The sequence below is a fragment of the Micropterus dolomieu genome, linkage group LG01 (assembly GCF_021292245.1).
Source record: "Micropterus dolomieu isolate WLL.071019.BEF.003 ecotype Adirondacks linkage group LG01, ASM2129224v1, whole genome shotgun sequence".
NCBI classification, from domain to species: Eukaryota; Metazoa; Chordata; class Actinopteri; order Centrarchiformes; family Centrarchidae; genus Micropterus; species Micropterus dolomieu.
Genome location: NC_060150.1, coordinates 38,355,200 through 38,381,059, shown reverse-complemented (window position 1 = coordinate 38,381,059; position 25,860 = coordinate 38,355,200). Strand labels below are relative to the sequence as shown.

The window sequence follows — 25,860 nt, the reverse complement described above, 5'->3', positions numbered from 1 at the left end:
CCCTTTTGACGGACAGGAGTGAATAAGTCGGCTGTAACAATGGGAGTGTCACCTCTCTGCTCAGCCTACCTACACTGCCTTTAATATGGGATAAAAACCCAGCACATCTGGGTATCACTTTCATTGTATTAGCCAGCTGATCCATGACATCAGTTTATGAGTCTGTAATCTTCTGCCTCACACAATAGCGGACTAAACCATTTAACCCCATTGGGAGGAGAGCCATGATACAGGAGAGAAAGCGAACCACGGTGCCACGCTAAAAAAGACCGTCTTGCCAGCTACAGCCTCTAAGCTCCCTAAGACTTGCCCTGGTTTGGGAGAATACACACACACACACACACACACACACACACACACACACACACACACACGCATCTTCCCCTCCCCCTTCTCTTTTTCCATCTTTGTCTCTCTAGTGAATTCAATTTTGTCTTCTCCAAGCGACGGCTTAAATGCAGACAATCTTATCAGTGGCTGTGCAAGCAGTGAGGGACGTGATTGAAACACCCCTGAAGTATTTCCAATGCAGACAAACCTTTCAGGAGTCTTAATTGTGTGTGATTTTTTTCCCCTCTCTTTCTCTCTCTCTCGGCCAAACACACATGCACAAACACATAAACAATCAAACATTAGCACATCTTCCTCACATAGATCTTCAGCAGCCTCCTCCACACCCTGTTGTACGCTGTACAGCCGCTTAAGACAATAATGCTCCATGACACCTGATCATAGCTTTAATGGAGAGATGCTGTTGTCAAGGGTTTAATGTTTTGCCCCAGTTTATTTATTGTTTAGCTCATGGTGAAGAAAATACAATGAAAAACATGCTATCTCAAACCAGCTATGATATGAAGAATATAAATTGTTTAATTTGTTGCTAAAACACACAAAAATATATTTTTACAGGTATATTTTGAGATAAATTCAGTGGTCTTTTGCATGCTCTGTTTTCCTCTAGTCATACATGGAGGACCACTTAAAGAACAAGAACCGTCTGGAGCGTGAGTGGGAGGCCCTGTGCTCCTACCAGGCAGAGCCCAGCACCTGCAGTGTGGGGCAGGGTGATCAGAACTCCAAGAGGAACCGCTCTGACGCCGTGGTCGTATGTGAGTTCATTCAGATGTCCATTCATGTTTATGTTTTTAGCTCTGAGACTGTTCCCACCATTTAAAAGGCCAGAGCAATGCAACTTCATCACTGTTGTTGCTATGATTGATTATGAATGGATGCTTCAAGAAGCTACATAAAACGTGCTGGGTATACAAGCCAAAACTACACTAAAAATATGTTTCCACACAAATAATCAGTCTCAGGATTGTTTCTTAAACACATTTTTTCAATGTAAATCAACTTGCTTTGAATCTTCTCTTGGATGAAATTGACCAAAGAGCATATTATTAGCTAACTATAGCAATATGTCGGGTTACAAATAACCTTAGAAAAATACCAGTCACTACGTCGGGGCCAAGATGCTAGTATATTAGAGTTTAACAATTGTGGCTCCATTCTGCTTTTTATTTGGTTTGGAAAAGTTTACTTTCCAACACCTCCAGCCAAACTTGCGTTAGACAGTGTTACATTTGCCAAACTTGTGACAGTTATTCCTCATCCTCAAATCCATTTTCTCTCTTCTGTTGAAATATGAACATTAAAGCATAAATCTGACCATGTTGATTACATTTAATTCATAATACTCTTTTATAATGCTCAGGCTAACTAGCTCTACACTGAAATACACAAACAGTGTGTATCCTTTATTCCATGAGGACATTTTGCTGGAGACATGTAGCTTGTGTGGCTATCAAGTCCATATAAAGACCCCTTTAAAGGTTTCTCATTTTTAAAACAAGGCAGCTGGAGAAAGCGTTTTCAACCAGTCATAGCCTTTAAGAATTAGCATTAGCTTAGTCAAAAGTTGTTGTTTTTTTAGTTAACTGTAAATTTCGAGTGGTATATCTGATCATTGAATATGGCATGTGAGAACAGACAGTAACAATAACTAAGGGGGGGCTTGTTTTACTTCATCTTTATGCTAGTCAGCTAACTAATCACCTTTAAAGAAAAAAGAAAAACATTTTAGTTTAAGTAATGGGGATCTACAAGAACATACAATTTTCTGTATTTTGTTTTAACCGGGATGCTAGCTAGTTGGCTAGCTAAAAATAAGCTTAAAACAAAATTTTGAAGCTTTTTGAACAGCACTGGTTAAATGTACACAGTGCAGTGGATACGAGTCGCCTCTGTCCTGATTGACACGTCATCAAGCTAACAACTTCATGATAGCATCTATTTTCCACTAAATTGGGCCGTAATTTACTAAATGAACATCATGCTATATTGAAGAAGACTTGAAACAAACTATTGAGACCCTAAACTCATTAGGAAAGTGTTTACTGAGGTAACAAATCAAATGGAAAGTAGAAAGTAGGGTCATTTTACTTTTATTTTTAATGGAATCGCACTTCTCTTTGCCAACTGAGGAGTAGCACCCTGCTGGCTGTACAATATTAAACAGGTTTAATGCTCTTCCACATTGGCTTCATTTTCAGACCCGGAGGTTCCCACTTCCAAATCTGATCATACCACATCTACACAGTCTTGATAAAGAAGAGTTTTTGACTGTTAAACTATTATCATAAATAAAACCTTTTGGTGTTTTATTTTTTCTTTGATTTGTGCTTATTTAGTAATGAATAGAAGAAAAAGATTTGAGCTTTTGGTTGTTGTTTTTTTAAGCAAATGTGTTAAAGAAGGAGTGAGTTTGAGTTTATTAGAAAGATTATATGAATCTTGCAATAGTTTTACTTGTTTAAGAAAAAGAGGATTTACAACTTAGAGACTTCTTAAGATTAAATATTGTATTATTATTTCACTTGGATCATTTCTTGTTGAAGGTAGAGCAATTCAATACTTCAGTACAACAGTGTGTGAGTGTGTGTATATGATGAAAGTCTGGTGAAACTGTAGTCCCTGTAGTTTTTTCCAATTTTATATTCCTGTGTTGCTGCTCAAAATACTGTTGTTATTGTGTGGGGAGGAAAAAACTATGGAAAAGTATGTTGATGAATTATGCATCTCCATTACAGACGATCATTCCAGGATCACCTTGAAAGCGGAGAATAACCACGGCAACTCAGATTACATCAATGCAAGTCCAATAGTGAGTATTGTTCATTCATTATAGCTCAACATTGTGGCTAATATCTCTCATATCTGAAGCCTCTGTTTTTTGGTACCAGGAGCACCTGTTGTGGTTGGATTTTACTTTGAGATAAAATAAGTTTCAAAGGACTTGTCATTGATCCAAAAGCATTGATCTTTTTTTTTTTTCAATGTTTGTTCTCCATGCTGGGAGCCTCAGTGGATTTGATGTGTCTTGCTGAACCACAGTGCTTTCACTGCTTCCAAAATGGCCACTGCCTGGAGATACCCCCTTTTTCCCATCCACACTAAAAAAGAATTGTACATTATTTTTGACTAAACAAATGTATCCCGCCACAAATCCAGAAAGACCTCACAAGGTTTTTTTGTTGTTGTGTTTTTCCCCAAAACATTGCCAGTCATGATTTCCCCTGAGGCTGCTGAGAAGGGATTCCATCAAAGGGAGCAGGAAACTATGCATTTCAAATACAGTGCCAAAATTTCTGAGGAGATAGATGAGGGGGGCACACACAGCTGCACTAAAAGCCTATTACTCTTCAGAAACAAACAATGGAGACTTTTAGATGCTCTATTTATTCCTGCATTTGCTCTAATGGCATATTCTTAAAGGTTTTTAGCTTATTTAAACAGTGCTGTAGTGCTAAATCTGCCATCTTGTAGAATTATGTTATAAACATAATCAGTCAGGGGAAGAAGTAAGTAAAAATCAAATTGGTACAGTAGAAAAAGAGTATAAAGGAAAATTATCTGAGCTTTGGTGCAGTTAAAAAAAAGAAAGAAAGAAAGAAAAGGCATCTACAAACACAAACGGATGTTGAAGATGGGTGAAGTAATGGCGGATGCAGTGGTGTGTGGATAAAAGGACAGTAATTACACCACAAAAGGGACCCCTGGCTGCGCCCAGCAAAACTGTGATAATTATGTCTGTCAATGCAGCTTCTTCCTCCTCATTAGCTTCAGGAGCAGTGGCCTACGAGTAAATAATCTGTCACTTCTTTGTGAGAATACAGGGTCAGAGAGGCAAAGGGAAGGAGCTCCATGCAAAGCAGAGGGTGACATACACACAGGGATAACCACAAATGATGCAAGCGCTCCCAGATGTATGGCATCATTAGCGTGAGGAGTAGTTCGAAGGAATGTGCACTGCCACAAAATGTGGTCAAAGCCCGGATGTCTTTGTCTTGTCTGGCCATTTTACAAAGTCAAACGCTGTGTGGCTTTTCCATTTCCCACCTGTTCGCCATGCTTTTATTTTCAAACTATCTGGGATGAACCCATTTCGGCGTTTAGCTTCCGAGCTCTCTCTCTTACATGAACACAGGATCAAGGCGCTACAGCAAGGTGTTGAAAGTTGAGATGCTTCTCTGGGAACAGATATTTGTGCAAGCTATTTTAGTACAAGCTATTTTACTTCAAACCAAAGAGCACTTCTTTGCCTTTTTGTTGTAGGCTTCTTCTTCTTCTTCCCATAATAGCAAGGAAAGGACAGCTGACACGCAGGACTACTCTTTCATGTATGCACTTTAGTATTCATGCAGGGATGTCAACACACAACTATAGCATGTCTGTGTCCTTGAGATTGGCTAAACTGAGTGGCAGCACTAGCATTCACCACCAACCTTTCATTTCTGTAGGGAAGATTTTCAAACTCACAAAAGGAATTCTACCAGGAAGGATGATGAGAAAATTTAACAACATGGTTATGCCTAATTGAAGTAGAACAGTGGCTAATGAATGTTTCCTGCATTCATGTGTCCTTTTGGGAAATTCTTTCAATAAAGAGGCTGTCAAATTTTCACATTTCAGCCAGCCACGGTGCATTTAAAGTACATTCCTAGTCACTCATGCTTCACATATGCCCCCCAATGTTAATTTGGTTACAATTACAATACCCACAGTGAATATGCCTGACATTCCATAGACATTTGATTCAGATAATATGACTATAAATCAGAAATAACCATAGATATGATCAAATCTGGACCTGGGGGAATCTGTATCATTAAGTATTTTACTGCTAAACACTCCAAGAAATCTCCAAAATAAAATTATTGCCAGTACTAAGGATGATATTCAAAAGTGTCCCAGTAAAATAAACACAATGGTCTGTTTCAGCTGAGCTTCACTTGTAATTAAATCCCAGTTTGGAAGTAGATTTAAAGAGAAAACAATTTGACATTTTTAATCCCCCATAATGAAAACAAATTACAAAGAGACAAAGTTATAAATAATAAAGGAAGTGATTTTTTTATTTAAAAATTTTGGACTAAAGTTTTATGTTCCGTTTTATCAGCCATTCAGAGCATTAAACATGAATTCTGTTGTTGGGGTTATTAAACATGAGGAGAGAAAAGCATTATGGTAATATTAAAGCCATGAGGAAATGCACCATAATTAAGGTCTATGAGCTTGACAAATGAGTCAAACAAAACACAAAAAAATGAAATGGAAAAACTAGATGTTCTTCTAAGCTCATGTCCTTCACAAGTTGTTCTTTAGCATTAAAAAAATCATAAAAAATGAAAAAGCCATTTAGTACGACCCTGTGACTTACTGCCTTGCTGTTTCATGATGTTATGCTCAGAGATGTCTCCCTACCTAAATCGCTCTTTGTTGCTGTAAAAAAGCCTCTATTTCTGTTGGTGTATGTCACTCAATGGCAAGTTAATATGCAAGGAAATTAGTTAGTAGCACCTTCATTTTATAAATATACTTCTGCATTTCCCTCAGATTGGACTATCTTTAGTGGGTCTGCTATAAATAATGTTCAATAAATCCCTATTCTCACAAAAACACAACACCGTTTGGGTGTGTTGTCCATCATTATAATGCCAAAATACACATGAAGAATGCATTGATACGTACCCACCCGTTTCTTTTCCTGCAAAATATGCCAACATCTTTCCACTGATGCATCTCTCACTTGAGGGCGTGCATAAAAATTCCATTCAATAAAATGTGATCATTGATTTTTGGGGGGTGACCCAGCCAACACCTACTCAATCAAGTCTCAATCACATCCCTCAAATCAAGTCCCCTGTGTCATTATGTCCCACCTCAACATTTCAGCTCCCTCAAATCAGCCGCCTGCAGGGTTTTACAGTCCCACCGTAATATAATGTTTCATGCAGAACCACGTCAAAGCATGACAAATGAGATCTGCAAGCCATTTCATGAGGTCTTTGAGGGAGCACATTGGTATGACAACATTGTAGAGAAGACTGTACCTGGCTTAACTAAAACAGGAGGGAAACCCTTCCTGAATGATGAGATAATGAAACTGAATTTAATGAAGGTAATAAGAATTACAGAGTTTATTTTGAATATTGGGTTGGAGGTTCCAGGTTCAAGTTTCAGCTTTATTGCCAATATACAATGCAGGCTTGCACAATAATAATAATAAAATGCAGTTTGTGAAAGCAGCACATAACGATGAAATAAAAAGGAAACTAAATTAAAATCAGCTCTTTTGTGGCATTCTTCTCATAAACACTAGAGGTGTCTGTTTGCTTTACTTTCGCCAGATAGCAAAGTCCAAGGTCTTCCTCAGTCTTTTTTTACGCAAACACGTTTAAAGGGACAAAAAAAGTCAACTGGCATACAAATCCTTCAAATATGTGTTCAAAGCTCATCTTGCATAGGACTTTGTGATGTTCACAGTTTGCCAACAACAGTGTGTAGATTTCTTTATATTGCAATGTAGTGTAATGAGACCCATTTAAAAAATAGTCAGATCTTGAGGACAGAAGGGAAGTGACAAGGAGGAAGGGAGCAAGAAGTTCAGAGAGACGGAGTCAATGAATGAAACAGAAAGCATACAGCAAAGGCAAATGTTTTCTGCTCCATCCATCCAGATGGAGCCTTTGATGGAAGTCTTTTACCCAGACTGCATGTTTTCATCTGCCAGTCCCCGCCCAAACACTGTCTCACACTCTGTTCCTTCTCTCCCAGATGGACCATGACCCTCGCAACCCTACTTACATCTCCTCGCAGGGCCCACTTCCTTCCACCGTGACAGACTTCTGGCAGGTAAAACTCATCTCCATTCACTGTGGGCTTTCATCTTTCACCATTTTGTTTCTACAGAGATGAGGGTTTGGAAGACCCACCACAGAGCCGCACTATGTCTGACCCAATGGTTTTGTGTGATGCACTAATTCCTGTGCGATCCTAATGTCTTCTTGGTCCAAGACAAGAGTGTCTAGATTACTAGTGTTAAAGCAATGGTTGAATCAAAGTGGGATCAAAGATTTTGCCCCAGCTTGTGCCTCTCATATACTACAATTACATTCAAGTCAAGGAGCTAAGCATCTGGTTGTCCTAAAAATATCTGTGTTGACAAACTTGGGAGGTTGTATAACAATACTTACCACTGTTCTGAAGCTATTTCCAGAATCCTCAAAGACTTTTCTAATAATCTGGAGGAAAACGATAATGTGTCTGGTACACAAATATACTTTTAACCCTTTTCTCTAGTTGCGACTGTATTTTCTAATCCAGGTAAAAGGAAATGGCATATATGTCCTTGCTCTTTTTGTATAAAACACAAACTAAATCTTAACGCCTGATGGCTGCAATTTTGGCGGGTAGGTGTTAATATGTTGACATTACAGTGTGATACTCCAAGGATATCATCATCTCCGTTGTCCATCACGAATGAACATCCATAAATCTGTTTGGAAATCATAAAAAAAGACACTTCGTATAACACCAGAACTTGCTTGAGAATCATCAAGTTTTTAAGTTTTTTTAATCCAGTAATCCAGTGATAGATGTCTGTACATCCATGGCTACATTGCAAACAGGAACTACTAATATCTAATTCAGCTAACTTTTAATGGTACCAATTTGCCACAATGTAAACACATAGAGGATATAAGAACACGGCTCAAGTTGTTGCCCACAGCAAAACTCACTGAATCCATAGTGACTTTATACTTCCTGTTTACATCGCCCAAAGCATGGAACTGTAGTTCCAAAATTCAAAGCAGGATTATCCCTCAAATAGAGGTGAGACAAAGTATAATTGTATATTTTTAGGGGAAATTGTATGCTTGGCTCTGTGACTCAAATGTAATAGTCAAAAAACATGAGATGCACAAACTGGGGCTTGAAGTAATGGTGCTCCTACTGTCAATACTCATCAATAAAACAGTGTCACCCTCTTTAAATGTACTACAGACCTGCAGCTTTAAGTTGTACATTGTACTCTAGATATACACACCCCCAGGAAGTCTAACATTATTTGTAATTATGCTGATGTTTGCCTGTATTTCTGTTTTTCTCCATGCTATTTGCATTAATTCTCTTAATCCATAAATGTCAGACAAACCTGCTATTAATCACTGGATATAGGCTATTGTAAAACATGTCGTCTTGTGTGGAGGTATGCCTTAAATGATGCATGGTTGCCAAATGGCGTTTTTATCTGTTAATAGGACAGCACTGTAGTAATTAGTGGGCCCATCACCTCCATATGGTGAAGTAACTCTGGTAGCCGTGACCAGGATGTCGAAGTGTGAAGCATAAATCCTGGCAGACCAGCTGGTCCTGCACTTTGCACTCTGCATCTTGTACTGAATGGATATCATTATGATAGTGCTGACTGTGTGTTAGCACAGACGTCGGCACCCGTTTGTGACCGGGGAAGTGTGGTAACGCCAAGTTTATTATGGTCTGGTTTGGTTCTGCACACCAAAAGCAATGTAGCCTTTGGTTTTTGCTATAAATTGCTTTTAAACCAAAAATAAAAACCTCCTTACAAGCTTTGTCCTCACACTGTTCAAATTGATACAAACCAGAAAAATCAGTGCCTATTATCTAAAAAGTGTACCTTAATTGACTACATCAGCTCAAATAGAAATGAAAGGTGCCCTGTTTCCTGTATTTAATTTGTAAATTTGAAAGTGCCTCAAATGAAACAGTTGGTAATTATCTCTTAATTAATTTGGTTATTTGTTTGTTTGTCTGCCAAATTTTTTTCTGCACCAGGTGAATAAATGCATGTCCATTATCTAATGAAATGGGCTTTTTAGCCATGAACTCAACATGAATCTTTCCCAATTAAGCAGAAAATAATGGAAAATTCGACACAGATTGACTGACACAATGAACATCAGTTCTGTGTTTGGGAATAAGAAGTAGCCATTCATTAGTCAATATGGTTAACCTTGAATTGTGGCAGGAGAAAATACACACACACACACACGCTCTTTTCCCCCATTAAAAGTAAACAAACAGAGGAAACACTGCCACTCTCATGCAAATGGACCGTGCAGGAGGCAAATCTTTTTGCTCTGTCCTATCTAATCCACACCAGCCCCAGGCAGCGCTCTGAAAGGCGGCTCTGCTCTAATCCTCCACTTCTCATTCCTCCATCCCTTCATCCTTCACTCCTCCATTCCTCTCACCAACTCCGGCTATTACCTTAGCTCTACTGGGCCTTGCTTTCCTGCTCACTTCTCCTCAGAATTCAATGCAAATAAAAAGCCAATCAGCATGAGTTCACAGAGCGGCAACTTCGGTCATTTTAAGGGCATTTTTTGTATCCTGATGCCTTCCTTATAAATCATGTATAGCGGCTGTATGTGTTTGGAGCCTATAAATTGTTTATCACAAAAAAAAATACAGATGACTGGCTCTTTAAGATGGAAAATAAGAATACACTTTTTCCTCAGTACCTGCAAATATTTGCCAAATCTTACGAGACTAAATGGATAATATTCCCTCACATTATCACCTTGCCTAATCTCATCACACTCTGGCACAGTTGGCGTGTAATGTGTCCACTGGGCTGGATCACAGAAGCTTGTGATTAGTGTATAGTCAAGGCCATTCTGTTTTTATAGCAATCATAAAAGCTGCATTTTCTCCTCATTTTCCTAATGGCTGCCGTGGGCCCGTATTTTTTCCCAAGGACACATTAGATTGTGATAAGATGAAATGGAGCAGCAGCTCAGTAGATGTTGTGATCTCGCACAGGCAACTGAGAGAGGGCGACATGTGACGCGCCCTCCTGCTGCTCGACCCAACACTTATCATTTGTCACGCGCAGAGAGGTGACATTTATTCATACTTCCTGGACCAAGATTAAGAAATCAATTTCACTCTAATACAAGGCTGCCGTGTAATGCTAATGTGCAATATGCTGCTCCTAGTGGCAGAGTTCAGCTACATATTAGTGCTATTGTAATGTCAATGAGATTAGTATGAAAGGGCTGTTGTCTCAGGATGTGTTTGAGGGATGTCTATCGTCTTTCTTCTGGTGTGTAGATGGTGTGGGAGAGTGGCTGCGTCGTCATCGTCATGTTGACCCCGCTTTCTGAAAATGGAGTGAAGCAGTGTCATCACTACTGGCCTGACGAAGGATCTGATGTCTACCACATCTACGAGGTACGTTAGTGAGGGATTAAGAAGAAGTTTAACGAAATAGTTTTATAATACTTATAATATAAGTATTAATATAATATATATAATATAATATAATACTAATAATTTTTCCTCTTAGTGGTGTCTATCTATACAGATAGTTCTGGTTTTATGTGCCGAGGTTATGAGATTTGTTTTTGTACAATGTAGTTTAATTGAATTTAATTTGCAGTGCTCATATCGCTGCAAACTGACAGTTTTCTGTGAAGCTACTTTGTCTCAAATAAAATGGTTCCTATGAATGCTGTTGAGTAACAAGGACACTGTTTTAGCAAAAATAGTTTTTTCAAATGTCATTTTTAATTACTTTGGGCTCCACAAATGAAATCAATTCACCGCTAATTTTACTGGAGTGCTGGCCGATATCTCAAAACCCTTAGTATGACTCACAATAAAGAAATGGAAAAACATCTCAATACTGTGTTGACGCTGCTGCGCCATTATACTCATATACATATAGTATAGCCCGCCTATCCAGTTTAAACTGGCCATTCAGGTAAGGTATGTCTAGAATAGAGACCCAAAAAGGTTTACAAAAACATATACACTCCTTGCACTTTATTAGGTACACTATAATATACACTATAATGCAATCCAGTACAAGAGATCTGCCACAAATTCTACTGAATGTTAATTACTGAGATGGTAGTGCCTCTTATATTCTTCCTCCCTCACATTTGTAAATGGATCCATTTCAGCACCACTGTAAACTACAACCTCACTAACAAACATATAGTTAAATCTCTCTGACACTATATATGTTTCTCTCAAGCTGCTCCTAACAACAATGTCTCCGCTCTTTGTTCAGCACAGTAGCATAAAGTCACTCATAATAAACATAATATTCGTACTTTCTTTTGGTATCTAACATAATTACATCTAATTTAACCACATAAAGATCAAGGAGGAAGCACTGCAACAGCATACAAAACGACAAACTGTGAAAAGAACAGTTTCTGTCTTTGAGTGCTGCGTGTCATTTCTTTAAACCCTTTTGTAACAAATGAACTAGTTTTAACGCCAGCCACGATCCGTTGTCTTTAACATGCCAAAACTTGTTTCGCAGTGTCTTTCTGAACAAAAAGACTTTTATGTCTGTGAACAGAGTAACACTAAAATGTGTGGTTAGTTAGGGAAGCCAAACTGTTTGCATGGCTACGGCAAAGAGTAAATCAGAAAATATGTTTTTTGTAATTTGTTGAACCAGCCCTTTAAAGTATTTGTCCAATGTGGATTCTAAAGCTACCTTAAGTTTATTCCTCCAAGTTTTGCATGGTTATGAATGCATTCCTATTTTATTTATTTAACATTGACATTTATTCATTAATAAATAAAATGCCAATCCACTGCTTATTCTTTTCCTATATCTAGGTCAACTTGGTGTCAGAGCACATTTGGTGTGAGGACTTCCTGGTGCGGAGCTTCTACCTGAAGAACCTGCAGACCAACGAGACACGCACCGTCACCCAGTTCCACTTCCTGTCCTGGATGGACCGCGGGATCCCCAACTCTGCCAGGACGCTGTTAGACTTCCGCAGGTAGAGTGAAGATCCTGCTGTTTGGCCTCAGACGCTGGAGCTCAGCAGATTTCAGACAGATTTTCACCTTTACAACTGGGCTTTATCCTGAGCTTGTTCTTAATCATCTCCCCTTATATTCTGTATTCTGTCAGCGCCTCTCTGGTCCGTCCCCCTTTTGCCCCTCTGCCTTTTGGTGTCCTAGAGAACGCTTGTTCTAATAAGGACTGTGTTTTCTGTACTATCCCTTTCATCCTGGGCCTATTTCCCTCACCTCCCTCCAGCACATGTGATGCAGCAAATTAACAGCCCTGCGCTGCCTGGCTTGGCTTGGGAAGAAAAGCAAAGAAAAAAGAAAAACACCTAATTCAAACACCCAATTAAATGAGAGCTGTCTCACTAAAAACATGGGAGACGGGGAAAGCTAGTGACTGAATAACCTCACTCTGTTCTCCATATAATGTGTTCTGGCAGAAGAGCAGCAATAGCTCCTCTGGGAGAACCCAGAGGGATAGGAAAAGCCCTCCAAATAAGAATAGATGCATCTGATTTGTGGATGGAAGTCTGTCCCTCCGGTTTGTAATGCAGATGAGAGGGGAAAAAAGAGAATGTGCAGTGTTATAATGTCATCCTATTCTGACAGCCGGTGCTTTTTTTTTTTTTTTTTTCAAAATAAACGGGGTGTAGCTTGCAGTCAGTTATATTTATTTATGACAGTGTTGTGTAGTTTTGAGCTGTGTTTTGATTACATACATACAAGTTTTCCTTTGCTGTTGAGATCTTTCTAACGACTAGATTGCCTTGATGTTACTCCATTGCTACTGCTGTAGGTTATTGGGAATCTAAAGCTCTCTGATTGCGTGATTCAGAGGTCTCAGATCCACATGATGTACTGTACACACACGGTTTTCACGGTTTCGGCCAACACTGTATTTTGCGGTTGCCAGTGTCATTTTTGTGATGTTGCAGCTAGTAATATGAGCCCAGTTGCATAGTCACAAAAGTGATCATTGGAAACTGTGTCTCCTCAGCCAGGCCTGTGCACAAACTGTCTTTCTCTCACTCCTGACTCTCTGTCTCACCCTCTTCTCCTTTCACTGCTCCTTCCTCTGGCCTGCATGGGAACTCCGACCACCTCTGTATGCTCTTTGACTGAGGACATATTCTGATGTTTCTGATATTTTTTATGTATATACGTGTATATTCTTAAAATGTAGAAGCTATACATTTATTGTAAAGTAATTTGATATAAAAACAAAGAATGAATGCTAAATACACAAAAAAGATCAAAGAGAAAACATTTCTTCTGAAAAATAAGCTGCCACTGCTACTACTACTAAGTAGTTTTATCACATTTTGATATTTAACTATGTTCAGTGCATGTATTTAGATGATAAAGCCAAGCTCTTGGTCAATATAGCGGTACATCAGGCCAAAAATAAAAAATGACCTAAAAGCTCATACTAACATTAAATGGAGCATGCATGTGCTTTGAAGTGCATGTACATATAGGAAATGCAGTTCACAGTTGTAGTTCTTAAGGTCCAAATAGGAATATAGGAAACTCTACAAATACAACATACAGAATACAAAACTGAGGTTAAATCAACAGAGAAAGCTATTTAAATGGAAATAGAAAGCAGAAGTAATACATAGAATGAAGATATTGCACAAACTATCAAAATTTAATATTAAATATTTATTTAAATGTTCTATCTTTTAGTATATTTAGCAATATAAAATATAATTATAAGCTACAAAACATTATTACTATAAGTAGTAGTAGTAATTAAGTAAGTGCTTTATGTTATATTTATTGTTTTTATTTACATATTTCTAATAATAATACATTAAACATATTAGTGATTTTGAACATTACCAAGATGCACTAGATAAACAACGGATATGATGAAATATTCAGACAAAAATGAGGGAAATGGAAGCTCTCGGTGTAGTCAGTTTCCATGGCAACAGTGGGGTGTGAAACGGCTTGTTGGCTTTCACCGTGCCCGTGGTGTATAACATTCATAATTGGCCGGGGTTAATGCGTCAGCGGTCAGCAATCACAACATCACACCACCACATCCATCAACCCACATGGCACAATAATGCTGTTTGAAATGATGCTCAGTTTATTTAGGCGGCGCGATACGGCTCTCTTTCTCAAATTAAAGTGACTGATTGACAGGAGGATGCACCTCTCAGGGTTCCGTTTGTTTGCTAGTCCCCCACGAGTCACATTTGCTTTAATTATTGGCTGTTATTCAGCAACAATAATCGATCTTTGTTGCCAGTGTGATTTAACAGCCTGAGCATTTAAGACAACCTGCCGTCAAGCTTGAAATAACATCCAGTTTTCTCTTCTTCTTCTCTTCTTTTTTTTTTATTTCAGAAAGGTTAACAAGTGCTACCGGGGTCGATCTTGCCCGATAATTGTTCACTGCAGGCAAGTATAACTATTTGAACCTTGTGACAGTGGCTTACCCTGCTGAATTAGGGTTGCGATTGTGTGTCATGGCCTGTGTGTTGGAGGGGAGAGGCTGTTTATTTTAAACAGTCCATTTACTCTCTCTGGGTCCACTGGAGCAGCTGTTTATTCCACTGGCTGTGTCTTTATGGAAATGGTGTGGCACAAAGACACTCAGCCAAAGACACTTCCATTCCCCATTTGGTTGAGTTAGTTAACTGGCCTTGATTGGTTTGTGTTAAACACCAGGTATCTGTCTGACCACCTTTAATAGTCACATCCTGTTAAGTCATGCATGGGGCCAGGCAGCTCCTCTCCCCCTCTGAGGGAGCTGTACGGACTGTGTGTCTTAGCAGCGGATTAATGAAGCAGTGGTGCTCAGGCCGCTCTCCTGTTTTATTGGCCTTGCCTTTATTAGAGAGATGTGCACGCCTTGTTTGCAATTAACATGCAGAGCCGTTGAATGGCCGGCGGGCACAAAGGGAGGCTTTTCATAAGACTATCTCTGGAGTAATGGAAAAGCAAGGCTCTCCAAAAGCTGTTCTCGAACCGCCCCTGGCCTCTCAACCTCTCCTCTGCTCCTGAGGTGCATTCATTTAAAAGCCTTTGTCCCCAGTGCGCCTCAGAAACCATTCCCCTCTCCCCAATAGCCGAGCAAGTCTCAAGACCACACATGCACTCGTGTGTAAAGGTTTAACACAGTCACATTTATTGGAACATCAAATATTCAAATCTGTTGTGGTATTTTCATGGATTATTGTATTGTAAGTATTCTATTTTATCTGCAATATCAGGTAAGCAGATGAAGCAGTGTGGATCTTTGTGCATAGACTAATTTGTGTTTAAATGTACTCCATGGTCTCTCAGCAGATGCACATGTAAATGAGCAATTTGTTTTCGTATATGAAAAACACTCTGAGATTAAAGCATCACTCTGCCACCTTAATGATCTCCATCTCTCTCTCTGACTCTCTGCAGTGATGGTGCAGGCAGGAGTGGGACTTACATTCTGATTGACATGGTCCTCAATAGAATGGCTAAAGGTAACGATCAATGGCTTCCCTTTCACTCTTTCTGCCTGCGTTGAAGTGAGTGTTGCCCTGGCAACGCTAAAGCCTCTCATTTTCCACAGTGGGTCTTGGGGATGCATTAGAGGGTGACTTTTCTGAGGCCTGGAGAGGCAGTGAAGACAGAGGCAGACATGGAGGGAGCTGGAAGGAGTGGAGAGAGTGGAACAAAGAGAAAACAGAGAAAAGGAAATTGAAAAAGAAACCTTTAGCCACATTATTAATTATCTATTTAAGCTACCGACATGCCATATTGACCTGCAGCACAACTGCAACATGAATTTAGATAGCACATGCATGGAAATGGCATTTTTAAAGGGAAAATACATTCAAAATCAGAATCTGCTAACGTTGCTCCAATGGTTTGGATCAATATTTAATATTTAATGGAAACAATGGGTTTATTTGATTATTATTTATTTATTATTCTTTTCAATCCATATAGTTTGTGCCCTACTTCCACCCTTTATGTTGTCTTCTGTTTTTCCTATTGTACACAAATATCAACTAAGCTGCCCAAGATCTCCAACATGTTACAAATCTCTGCACTATGTTTTCTGCTATTTTGATTTGTTGAGGAGGCCCCTAGTTTGCATTGTATGATCAAAAAACACAAGTCAAGGAAGATAATGTGCACAAATCACATTAACTTGGCGCCATTATGGGCGTCTGCTGGGGAAATTATTATCCACTAGTCAAAATAAATACAAAACAACTGTGGCATGGGTGTATCATTACATGGACAAATTTTAGGTTCCTGTGAAAAGGGAAGCACTTGTTTTTAGCTGAATCTGTTCTCCAACAAGGCAGGAGTTGTATCTGAAGAAGAATAAGCTCAGTTTGTGTAAACTGGATTACAAAATAACCAGCATAAAAGTTAGTTTCACATTTGGATATGGATATCTATTGTTCCATAGGAGCTGGGTTCTTCCCATAGACTGTATAAAGGATGGCCTAACGTCACCTTAAAGCCCTCCATAGCTTAGCCTGCCCTCTGCCCTTTGCCCTTTGACCCCTGCCCTTTACCCTTACTCTCAGCATGCCTTCCTGCTGCGGCCTGTCAGCAGGTTAGGAGGACGGCCGCCCCTGATGCAGACGTTCCCTTCAATCTATGTAAAACAGTAATAAGACTTACCCATCCTGACGTTCATGAGTTCATGTGGTTCGGTGACGAATGTGCTGTTGTCTGCGGTGATGAAAGGTGCCACCCGGTCTCTTTTAAACCTTTTGTTTCCTGCTCCAGAATCGAATGTATAAAATGAACATAATCTCACTCCCCAAAGCTTTTTTTTCTTTGGTCGAAGAGCCTCTCTTCAGCTTTACTTTGGAATCCAGCCCTTCTGAGACATGAAAGTCTTGTCGGAGCACTGGAGTACTTTGAGTACTAAGTCCAGCTGCATTAAATCCCTCTTTTTTACTCTCACCCACACACATACATACATTTTCACTCTTGCTCTATCTCCTTTGCTTCCTTTCTCTGCCTCACTTTCAAAAACATCTTGAGAGTTCAGGGGGACTCTACGGTTTTTCTCCCTCCTTCTCTGTCAGTTTTCTGCTGCTTGAAATCCATAAATGTGAAAGTAGAATAAGATCTCCAGATTAACATCACACATTTTCGCAGCCAAAACAGACTTAACTCAGCAGCAGACGATCACTATTGAAGGCAAGCAACTGTTAAAGAGGTTAATCATCAGTATGGCTGCTGCAAAGGCTGTAAATCATTTTAATTACAGTTTGATACACACTCAGATATTGTTGTATCAAAAAGCTCAGACTTTATAGTTGGACATAATCTAAACCAATTTTTGAACAAGATTCTCACAGAGAAGCCAGCGCTTAGCGTTTTTTGAATGCATTATTGCAAATTTCCCACACCCCAAAAATATCCTCTTGCATATTTTATCGAGAAACAGTCTGTGGCTCTCGTCCAAGTCTTTCGAGGGATGAATGTAATAATTTTCAATCGCTGCGCTGTTCCAAAGGGAGCCCAGTATAAAGAGAGATTGACAGATGTGAGCTGGATTACTCCACTGCTTTGAACTCAGTCCAATTTTCGGTCTGTTGCAGGTGCTAAAGAGATTGATATTGCCGCTACCCTGGAGCACTTGAGAGACCAGAGAGCTGGCATGGTCCAGACAAAGGTAAGGTCCCCGGCTTTGAGTTGGAGAGGTGGGGGAGATGAGAGGAGGAGGAGGAGAGGGGAGCAGGGAGGGAGGAGGGGTTGCAGTCATTCAAACAGACGATTGTCTACTTCATGTGCGCGGGATCAGGGGAAATGATGTGGTAATTGATAACTGCTTCAGGATTAGAAAAACATTGTCTTGGAAGATAATAACTCCCTGTTCCACATTTATCACAAGACGCAGAGAGACTGGACAAGATCTTCTGTTACAGAAGTATTTTGTCTATGAAAGTGCGACATTTTAAGATTTTCTCTTCATTCCCATCACTTAAACAAATATTATAAACACACTTTATTGATCCTAGAGTGTTAAATGTACCATTCCTACGTAATATGATATACATTGCTAAAATGATCAAAGGGAGAATTAAATAGACATGTAACTAGGGCTAATGTAATGTCTTCAGATGCTCTATTTTATCTGACCAACAGTCCAAGATAAAAAATTTTACAGTTTATGACAATATATAACAGAGAAAATCTGCAGATCCTCACATTTGAGGAGCTAGAACAAGCAAGTGTTTGGTATATTTGGTTGAAGACTGTAGACAGGACTGTATATTTCATACTTCTGTGTTATCTGTGCTGTCACTGAAATCTTTAGTCTTAGCAGTTTATATCACAGCGGACCCTCTACCTCGCAACACTTAGTTAGAAATAGTTTAGGGTGTGTAGCAGCAGCAAAGTATTTCCTCTCATCCACTAATGATAATAATAGGTAGGACGTCTCTTTTGTTTCTCTCTTCTAATTGGAAAGAATAACAATAATAATAATAAAGGCAAGCCTCGTGCAGCAGTGGGTGATAATATTTATGGAGGCTGCTTGCTAACAGACTCCAGTGTTCCTAGATGGTTCATTAATGCTGCTTTTACAGCCTTGCTCTGTTCTGTGCAGAAAAGCTTTTCAAGCACTCTCTCTTTTTCTTTCCTGACAAGTCTAAGTGAAATTATATTGGAATATTGTTGATTCCACTTTGTGGCTTCATGCTGGGTCTACACAGAAATGAAATTGTAATGAGGTATGAAATTTAGAGTTAGGTTTTAAGGATTGGACAACCAATTATCTTTTTCCCCCTCCTCCTCCATGAAGTTGCCACTTTATTTTGGGATGGAGAGAACATTATTCTCTTATTCCTGTTACTCCTTTTGATAGACATCAACATGTAGTAATTACAGCATGCGTGACCGTTTTTCTTCCTTGCTAACCATGCATCTCTGATCTTTCGAGCAGAGATTGATCTCCCCCAAGTGGTGCAAATGTGAACAGCACTGCATGCACAAAACCTGGTTTTAAAAGTATATTTTTAATACACAGAACTTTAAACTCAATTTGAGATTAGATATAGACACATAAAACTGTGGTTAAGATATAGCTGGATGTACTCACATATTTGCTGGCCCTATCACAACATCCGAAGACTTAAAAATAGAGAACCTAATCACTCCAGATAATCTCCACTGCAAAGCGAACGGCACGGCCGCCACTGACTCCTCTGTATTGATTTAGCCTATCCTCAGGCCAGACTATGGCAGGCTATGTGTTGACACATCTAAAGACTGCTCCCTCCATACTCCTACGTACCTTTTCTCTGTGAGAGGACCTCGTGGCCTGCAGCCTGGGGAGAGGAGAGGAATATAAAAACACCAGGTCCAAGGGGCAAACATCAATCAGCCCCTTTTGCGCTCCTCGGGGAAAACCATGAATCGGATTCACAAACAAACGCACACACACACACACAGAGCTGAGAGACAGCTTGACTCAAAAGCCTTATTTTAAGACACACCTGGCTGGATCGATGGCAGTGTAGGGTGCGCGTGCACTCCCGAGTTGAAGCCTCAGAGAGTGGTTCACCTTCACCTCAAGTCTGTGGCCAAGCAAATCCTGGGTAGGGTCAGGAGAGAGAGGGAGGAAGAGGAGGAGGAGGGGGCAGCAGTTGCCAATCATTCTAAAATGGCATTCCTGAGCTGTGTTACGCACACTAAAACTTTCATTCTTCCCTTCCTTCTCTCTCCCTGCATCCTTTCCACCTCCTCCTCCTCTTCAGGAACAGTTTGAGTTTGCGCTGACAGCCGTGGCAGAGGAGGTGAACGCCATCCTGAAAGCGCTTCCTCAGTGAAGGCATCGCATCTCCCACCTTCTTCTCGCTCGCTGAGCACCGGTTTCCTCTGCCCACTCAAGACTGACATCTCTCTCTGCCCTTCCTTCTCCTCGCTCTGTTTCTCTCTTCTGTCTCTGCCTCCTCTTCACCTCTATATATACTGTATACTTATGAATGTCGTGCCAGAAATCTCACCTGGATCCATATTTGCAAAATGTTGCCTCAGAGTGTGGCTGTTGATCTGGGATCTGTGTCGTTTTAGCGATTCGGGAGGGTGTGCGGACCAGTAGGGGCCCGATGTGATCTGATGTGTGAACTTAGATCAGCCCTCCTACTGTGAGACTTTTTTTGTCAATATGAACCCTGGTCCTCTATAACTGTGATGTTGTTCCTGAACATACCGTTCTAGTGCCACTGACGAGCTGTTTACGTGATGTCAAGTGACGATTTTTCTTCCAAAATCAGCTAGCTGCTGTCGAAAAACTTAATACAAATGTTTAGAAATTACTATTGACACATTTAAAACAAACTACAGAGGGCTTTAATTCAAGTATTTGTATAAAAAATGGCATTCATAATTTCTCAGAGGCCACAGTAATGTCTTCAATTTGCTTATTTTATTGATCAATAGCCTAAAATCTCAATATATTCAATTTACTGTCATATATGACCACAAAAAACACCAATTGTCATGTTTAAGAAGCTGGAACCAGAGAATATTTGGCATTTTTGCTTGAAAAACTACAAAAAAAAAGAATTAATGGTTGCCAATAAATCCTTTGCCAATCAATTAATCGACTAATCATTGCAGCTATCAACTATAGTCATTTTAGAATAATAATAATATGTAAAGTAAAGAAAATTGTTGCTTGTAAAAATCCTAATATTGTACAGATTATATCCCATAAATTAACTGATGCATTGGATACATATAGCGTTTTGGAAACAAAACTCCTCACTTCTTTTTCTCCTCTGTGATAGATATGTATATATATATATATATATATATATATATATATATAGATAGATAGATAGATAGATAGATAGATACACTCAGCATCACTCAGTGTGTATTGTTGTATTTTAGGTCCAGACGTCTCACTCCTGCATTAAATCGCAGATGCTCTGATCTTTGAAAAAGCCTCACAGGTCATGATTCTTGCAACATATCAGGTGTTTTTTATTCCTCATTGCATTGAAGTCACATTTTACATCATGAATTGTTTGTTACATGAACATCTCCGTAGAATATTAAATGTAATAGAAATATACCAACTGAGATAGTATCTACTGTATATGGATAGTAACAATATGATATATTTAAGCAGAACTTATATTGGGATTGTTGCTAAATTTGTTTGTCCCTCCATCACTGGTATAATGTAATATTTTGTGCAACTTGACAGATTATTCCCTCTGTGTAGAGACAATAAATTACATGATGAATCCCTATATAGTGCTATCTGAAATATATACTGAGAGCCTCAATGAGAACTATATATTTTGTGTGAAAAGTAACATTCAGGTTGATAATAAATCAGGACAAATAATACTGCTTTGCTGTCTGGTGTTTAATGTTGTTTCTGATACACTCATACACACACAAACAGGAAGGAGAAGGCCACTCTCACAGCGAATGGTATTTGATTGAACGGTAGCCTTAGTAAAGTCACAAAGAAAAGCTGTATCATGCTCCCTGAGGGTCTGTGTCTGGGAGAAACTCGCAGGTTTGTACAGATGAAATGTTTGGTCCACCAGCTCTGTCAGTGGAGAAAGTGGCTGGGATGTGAAATGAAGTCAGTCATGTATTTCAGCCACTGAGGTCCTCTCTCAATATTACAGAGAGGAGGCTCAGCCGCTCTGAAAGTCCAATTTGATCAATATTTACTGGAGGATGTAACTTTTAACTTAAACTGTTGCCAGATTTTTTATTGTCTTGTCTGCAACGTTTTATGCAGCTGTCTCCACCAAAAGAGGTTTGTGACCTCACTGAGACTTACAAGGTTAAAAGCCCCTTTTTTTTAAAGTAAATTTTAAATAGCTTTAAAATATGTTACTGCTGTTTGATAATTAAGTGCATAAGTCTGTTTTCTGCCGATTAAAGGGAGCAGATTTCTCCTGAAGCTGAGGGTTTTTATAACAAATAACTAATTGCAACAGTCAGTATCTTTAAGTGAGGCTTTCAATGATGTTTGGAAATGTAAATGTTAAAATTAATCTTATGTTTTCAGCAAAACCCACGTCTCCTGACCTTCCTCAGTGGATTGAGTTGCACTTTATATGTACTTAATAATACTGCTGGGTCAATGTCATGGAGAGTTTTGGTCTGAAGAAATGTTAATTTTAATAAGTAGTTTGTACTCATCTTCATGATTGGAAACAGGGTTATCAGAACTGAAGGTACTACTAAGTTTATAGATTAAATTGATGGTTCTATCAATAGTTTATAAACAAATTATTAATGCTCAATAGATGATTATAAGCCATTAAAACATGAGCATTGCCAAGTTGGTAAAAATACCTTATGTTCACTTGTAACATTAAACTTTCACTTTCACAATCTTGGTGATAGCAAACATTACTAAGTCATCAATACAGACTAATGGGTCTCACTTTCACTCTCTCTAATGTGTTGGACAAATCCACAATGACAAATGTTAATATGTCATTAATAAACGTTCCTTACAATAACCTATAACGTGAGGATAAACACCAGTCAAGGTGTTTTTCACAACATGGCAGTCCAAATGTTCTTATTAATGGTTTATAACTGATCTATAAGGCATTACTAAATGATTTTTAACCATTAATGAGTCACAACTTACAATATTGTTGTAGGGGGTGCCAAATAAATCTTGGAATAAACAAAAAAAATTCTGTATTGGTATCTGTAGCAGCTATATACCGACTGATATTATTTATTATAATTAAAACTTTAACAATGGAGCATCCCTAACTGAAGGTAAAATCAACTTTAAAATTGGATGAATTTGACACCAAATATAGTAAGGCTTCTGTTTCCGGAGAACAGAGAAGAGCAAACACATAAATGCATGTAACAGGTAGAGAATGTATAATTTCCTACCTTTCAACACTTTTGTGCACTTCATGTGTGAACGCATATTCATGTGCGCGTGCTGCCCGTTGACATGTCCCTCCCTCCCTTGACAGTCCTAATAGCTGGGAACGAGGCTTCATGCACTTCCTGAGGCCTCATTTGCATATGATTTTGCTGATGAGCTGCCACCGCTAACCAGCAACACCAAACCAAAACCCTATTAATATTCGCCCATTCAGGTTGTAAAGCACACAAACCTAATCAGCTTAGAAATTACTGTATGGAAACCATAATTACGCATGTTTAATTGCTTATCATCTGATGGGTACAAGTTTATTAGAAAATGTATTCATGGTAATTGCTTCCTGAGGTATCTGGTGTGCTACAATACCATGTGATAGCCTGTCAGCGCCCATTTGGGAGGATTAATGCGCACTGAAAAAGTCACAAAATTAGATACTGTGTATTGACTCTTTGGATGCTTGGTTTAACTCAAAGTGATTTTTAATTTAGGGATTTCTAAATTACTGCATAAGCTCGGATAAGTCTTTGGAGTGAGATCCGTCAAAATCAGTGTATCTCACTGTTGTTAAGGAGTGCTGGCATATCACAGGGATATAAATGACTGTAAAGTAGGCAAATGCCTGCGTAATCTTGATGCCACCAGAAAGTACTCTCAAATCTGCCTGCCATCGCGCAGAAATTTCTACCACCAAACACCACACAAGCTGTAAAATCAAAGGAAAAACTCAGGAGTAACACGAAAGTGAAAAGTTGTGTGCATGAAATGAGGAAACACATCTTAAAAGAGAGAGTTTTTGAAGTAAAGCCATCTCAAAGCCGATGAATCATTCAGTCCTGAAACAAGCAAATGAAAACACACACACTGCAGGTCCCTCATAGGGGCCTCCACACCACCAAGAACGTCAAGTGGGCCTTTTCAGCCATGGACCTCAGTGAGTCTTACAGCTCCTGCCCACTCTTTGATGATCTCTCTATGGTTTATTGTAATCACTGTTGGCTCTCAGTCCTTCTGACACACTTGTAAATTCATGCAGTCTCAAAAAGAAATGCATCAACCAGCCAGTAGTTCCTCTATGGTCATTAGACCAGTGATTCCCAATCAGGGGTACTTGTACCCCAGGGTTGCAGTAATCAGTGGGAAATACAATACAACAAGAAAGTATGATTTAATAAGAAAATACATTCATATATTTGGAGACCTATTTGTCAAATATATAATAGGGGGAAAATAAATATACAAAAACTAACACAAAATGATATGATGATGATTTTAATGTATTTATTATTACAAAACACCAAGTCAGTTTGAACACATTCATACCAACTTCCAAAATCCTCTCCACGGCGGTATAATGCAGTCATATGTTGGTCAAGAACAGGCATTGTGAAAAGAATAAAAAATTATGGTCTGAACCAACCTAAAACAACCTGATGTTTATTTATAAGCATTTTCTGCTAGTAGAAGAACAAACATCAGGCCGTTTAGCTTCACGATAAATGCATTGCTCGCTTTTCCACTAAAATGTTTCAAGCGGCTATAATGAATATTTTCATATTACCAATGGATCATATAACTAATTGTATGATAAACTAATCACTTGTAGAGATTAACTCACAGACAATTATCACTTGACTGCAGTTTCCATCAGCACTGCAGAGCGTCTTATCATCTTTCAGCTTATTGCTTTGGTTTTACTTTAATTTACTTTGCTGTTTCACTTTCACAGCTCTCATAACCATCGCTTCCAAGTGCAGCAGACAGCTGTTTCAGTAAAAAAGCTCTCAAAACTGACTGTTCTCTACCCGCTCAGTACCAAACACCAGACATATAAAGTTAACGAGTAGTTGGGGAACACACTGGAGCATTAAGCAGCTAAAAAGTCAGATATTTTTCTCAGGAGTTGGTGAAGACCAAAACTAGAGCTAAAAGGAGAGTGAATATTGGACTTTCCAGGTGGCCAGAAACACATTTCCCAATGATATCCATATCTGCTAGATGTGTAAATAGGCAACTATAAGGTAATACCCCCAAGTGGTAGTTTTACAACAGAAAAAAAAAACATAAAGCTATTCTTGAAATATTCCATGAAACCATCGAAGGGTTACGATGAAGAAGTAATCCACCCGAGCCCATCTCATAGGGCTGTGGGGGTGCGTTGGAGAAAAAAAAGGTTGTTAACCACCGCATTAGATATACTTGACTTGAAGTGAAATGCTGTTTGTTGTTGTTTGTTCTAATAGCCTCGTGGGTGAAATATCCCCTTAAGATATTGTGGAAAAGTCTACAAAAATAATTGATTTTGCTTATTAAACTACGTCCTGTTGAATTATGGGGGAGAACTTGACTGTAGCTTTAATCAGATCTACTTGGTTGCTTAAAAAGTAATTGCTGAGTACATAAAAAAACGCAGCTACTTCAAGTCAGGTTTAGGTTCTGGAGCCAAGTCCGATAGGTGTGTTAGCTTTTTGCCCTTGATAAAACCCCACCTGTGGAGGATTAAACTTTTGTATGATAACACACAACATGCTGACAAACATGTCATTTCCCCAGTGGGTAGCGTTGGGAGATCCCTGAGTGTTTGCTTGTTGGGAAAACTGTCTGGGATGCTTTCCAGGATTTTCCAAAAAGAAAAGCCTTGTTTTTCTTTGCTGATGTTGGGAGTGAATTGAGAGCAGATTGTAGAGGCTGTGCCTCTCAAGTCTGTCCAAGGCCTTGATACCTTTGATCTTCTTAAGAAACAAACAAGCTTTTAAACTTGGCACTCCCGGCTAGTGTCTCTCTTCTTCTTCTGTCTCTGTTTGTCAAAACGCTGATCCTGAGAAAATTGATCTCGCCTGAAGAGTTATGCATAC

The 25,860-nt window shown here is 39.1% G+C and overlaps 1 protein-coding gene across 1 annotated transcript in view; it reads left to right on the top strand.

Annotated features, from left to right (window-relative positions):
- The window catches only part of ptprn2 (protein tyrosine phosphatase receptor type N2), a 138,535-nt gene extending 117,055 nt beyond the window's left edge, over positions 1 to 21,480 (top strand). Inside the window, exons 14-22 of the mRNA XM_046071941.1 lie at positions 962 to 1,109; positions 3,090 to 3,163; positions 7,117 to 7,194; positions 10,438 to 10,557; positions 11,965 to 12,131; positions 14,503 to 14,556; positions 15,556 to 15,620; positions 17,712 to 17,785; positions 19,872 to 21,480. Of these exons, the coding sequence (XP_045927897.1) occupies positions 962 to 1,109; positions 3,090 to 3,163; positions 7,117 to 7,194; positions 10,438 to 10,557; positions 11,965 to 12,131; positions 14,503 to 14,556; positions 15,556 to 15,620; positions 17,712 to 17,785; positions 19,872 to 19,943 (852 nt within the window). The 3' untranslated portion in view covers positions 19,944 to 21,480. The remainder of the gene's footprint in view (positions 1 to 961; positions 1,110 to 3,089; positions 3,164 to 7,116; positions 7,195 to 10,437; positions 10,558 to 11,964; positions 12,132 to 14,502; positions 14,557 to 15,555; positions 15,621 to 17,711; positions 17,786 to 19,871) is intronic.
- The last annotated feature ends 4,380 nt before the right edge of the window (positions 21,481 to 25,860 follow it).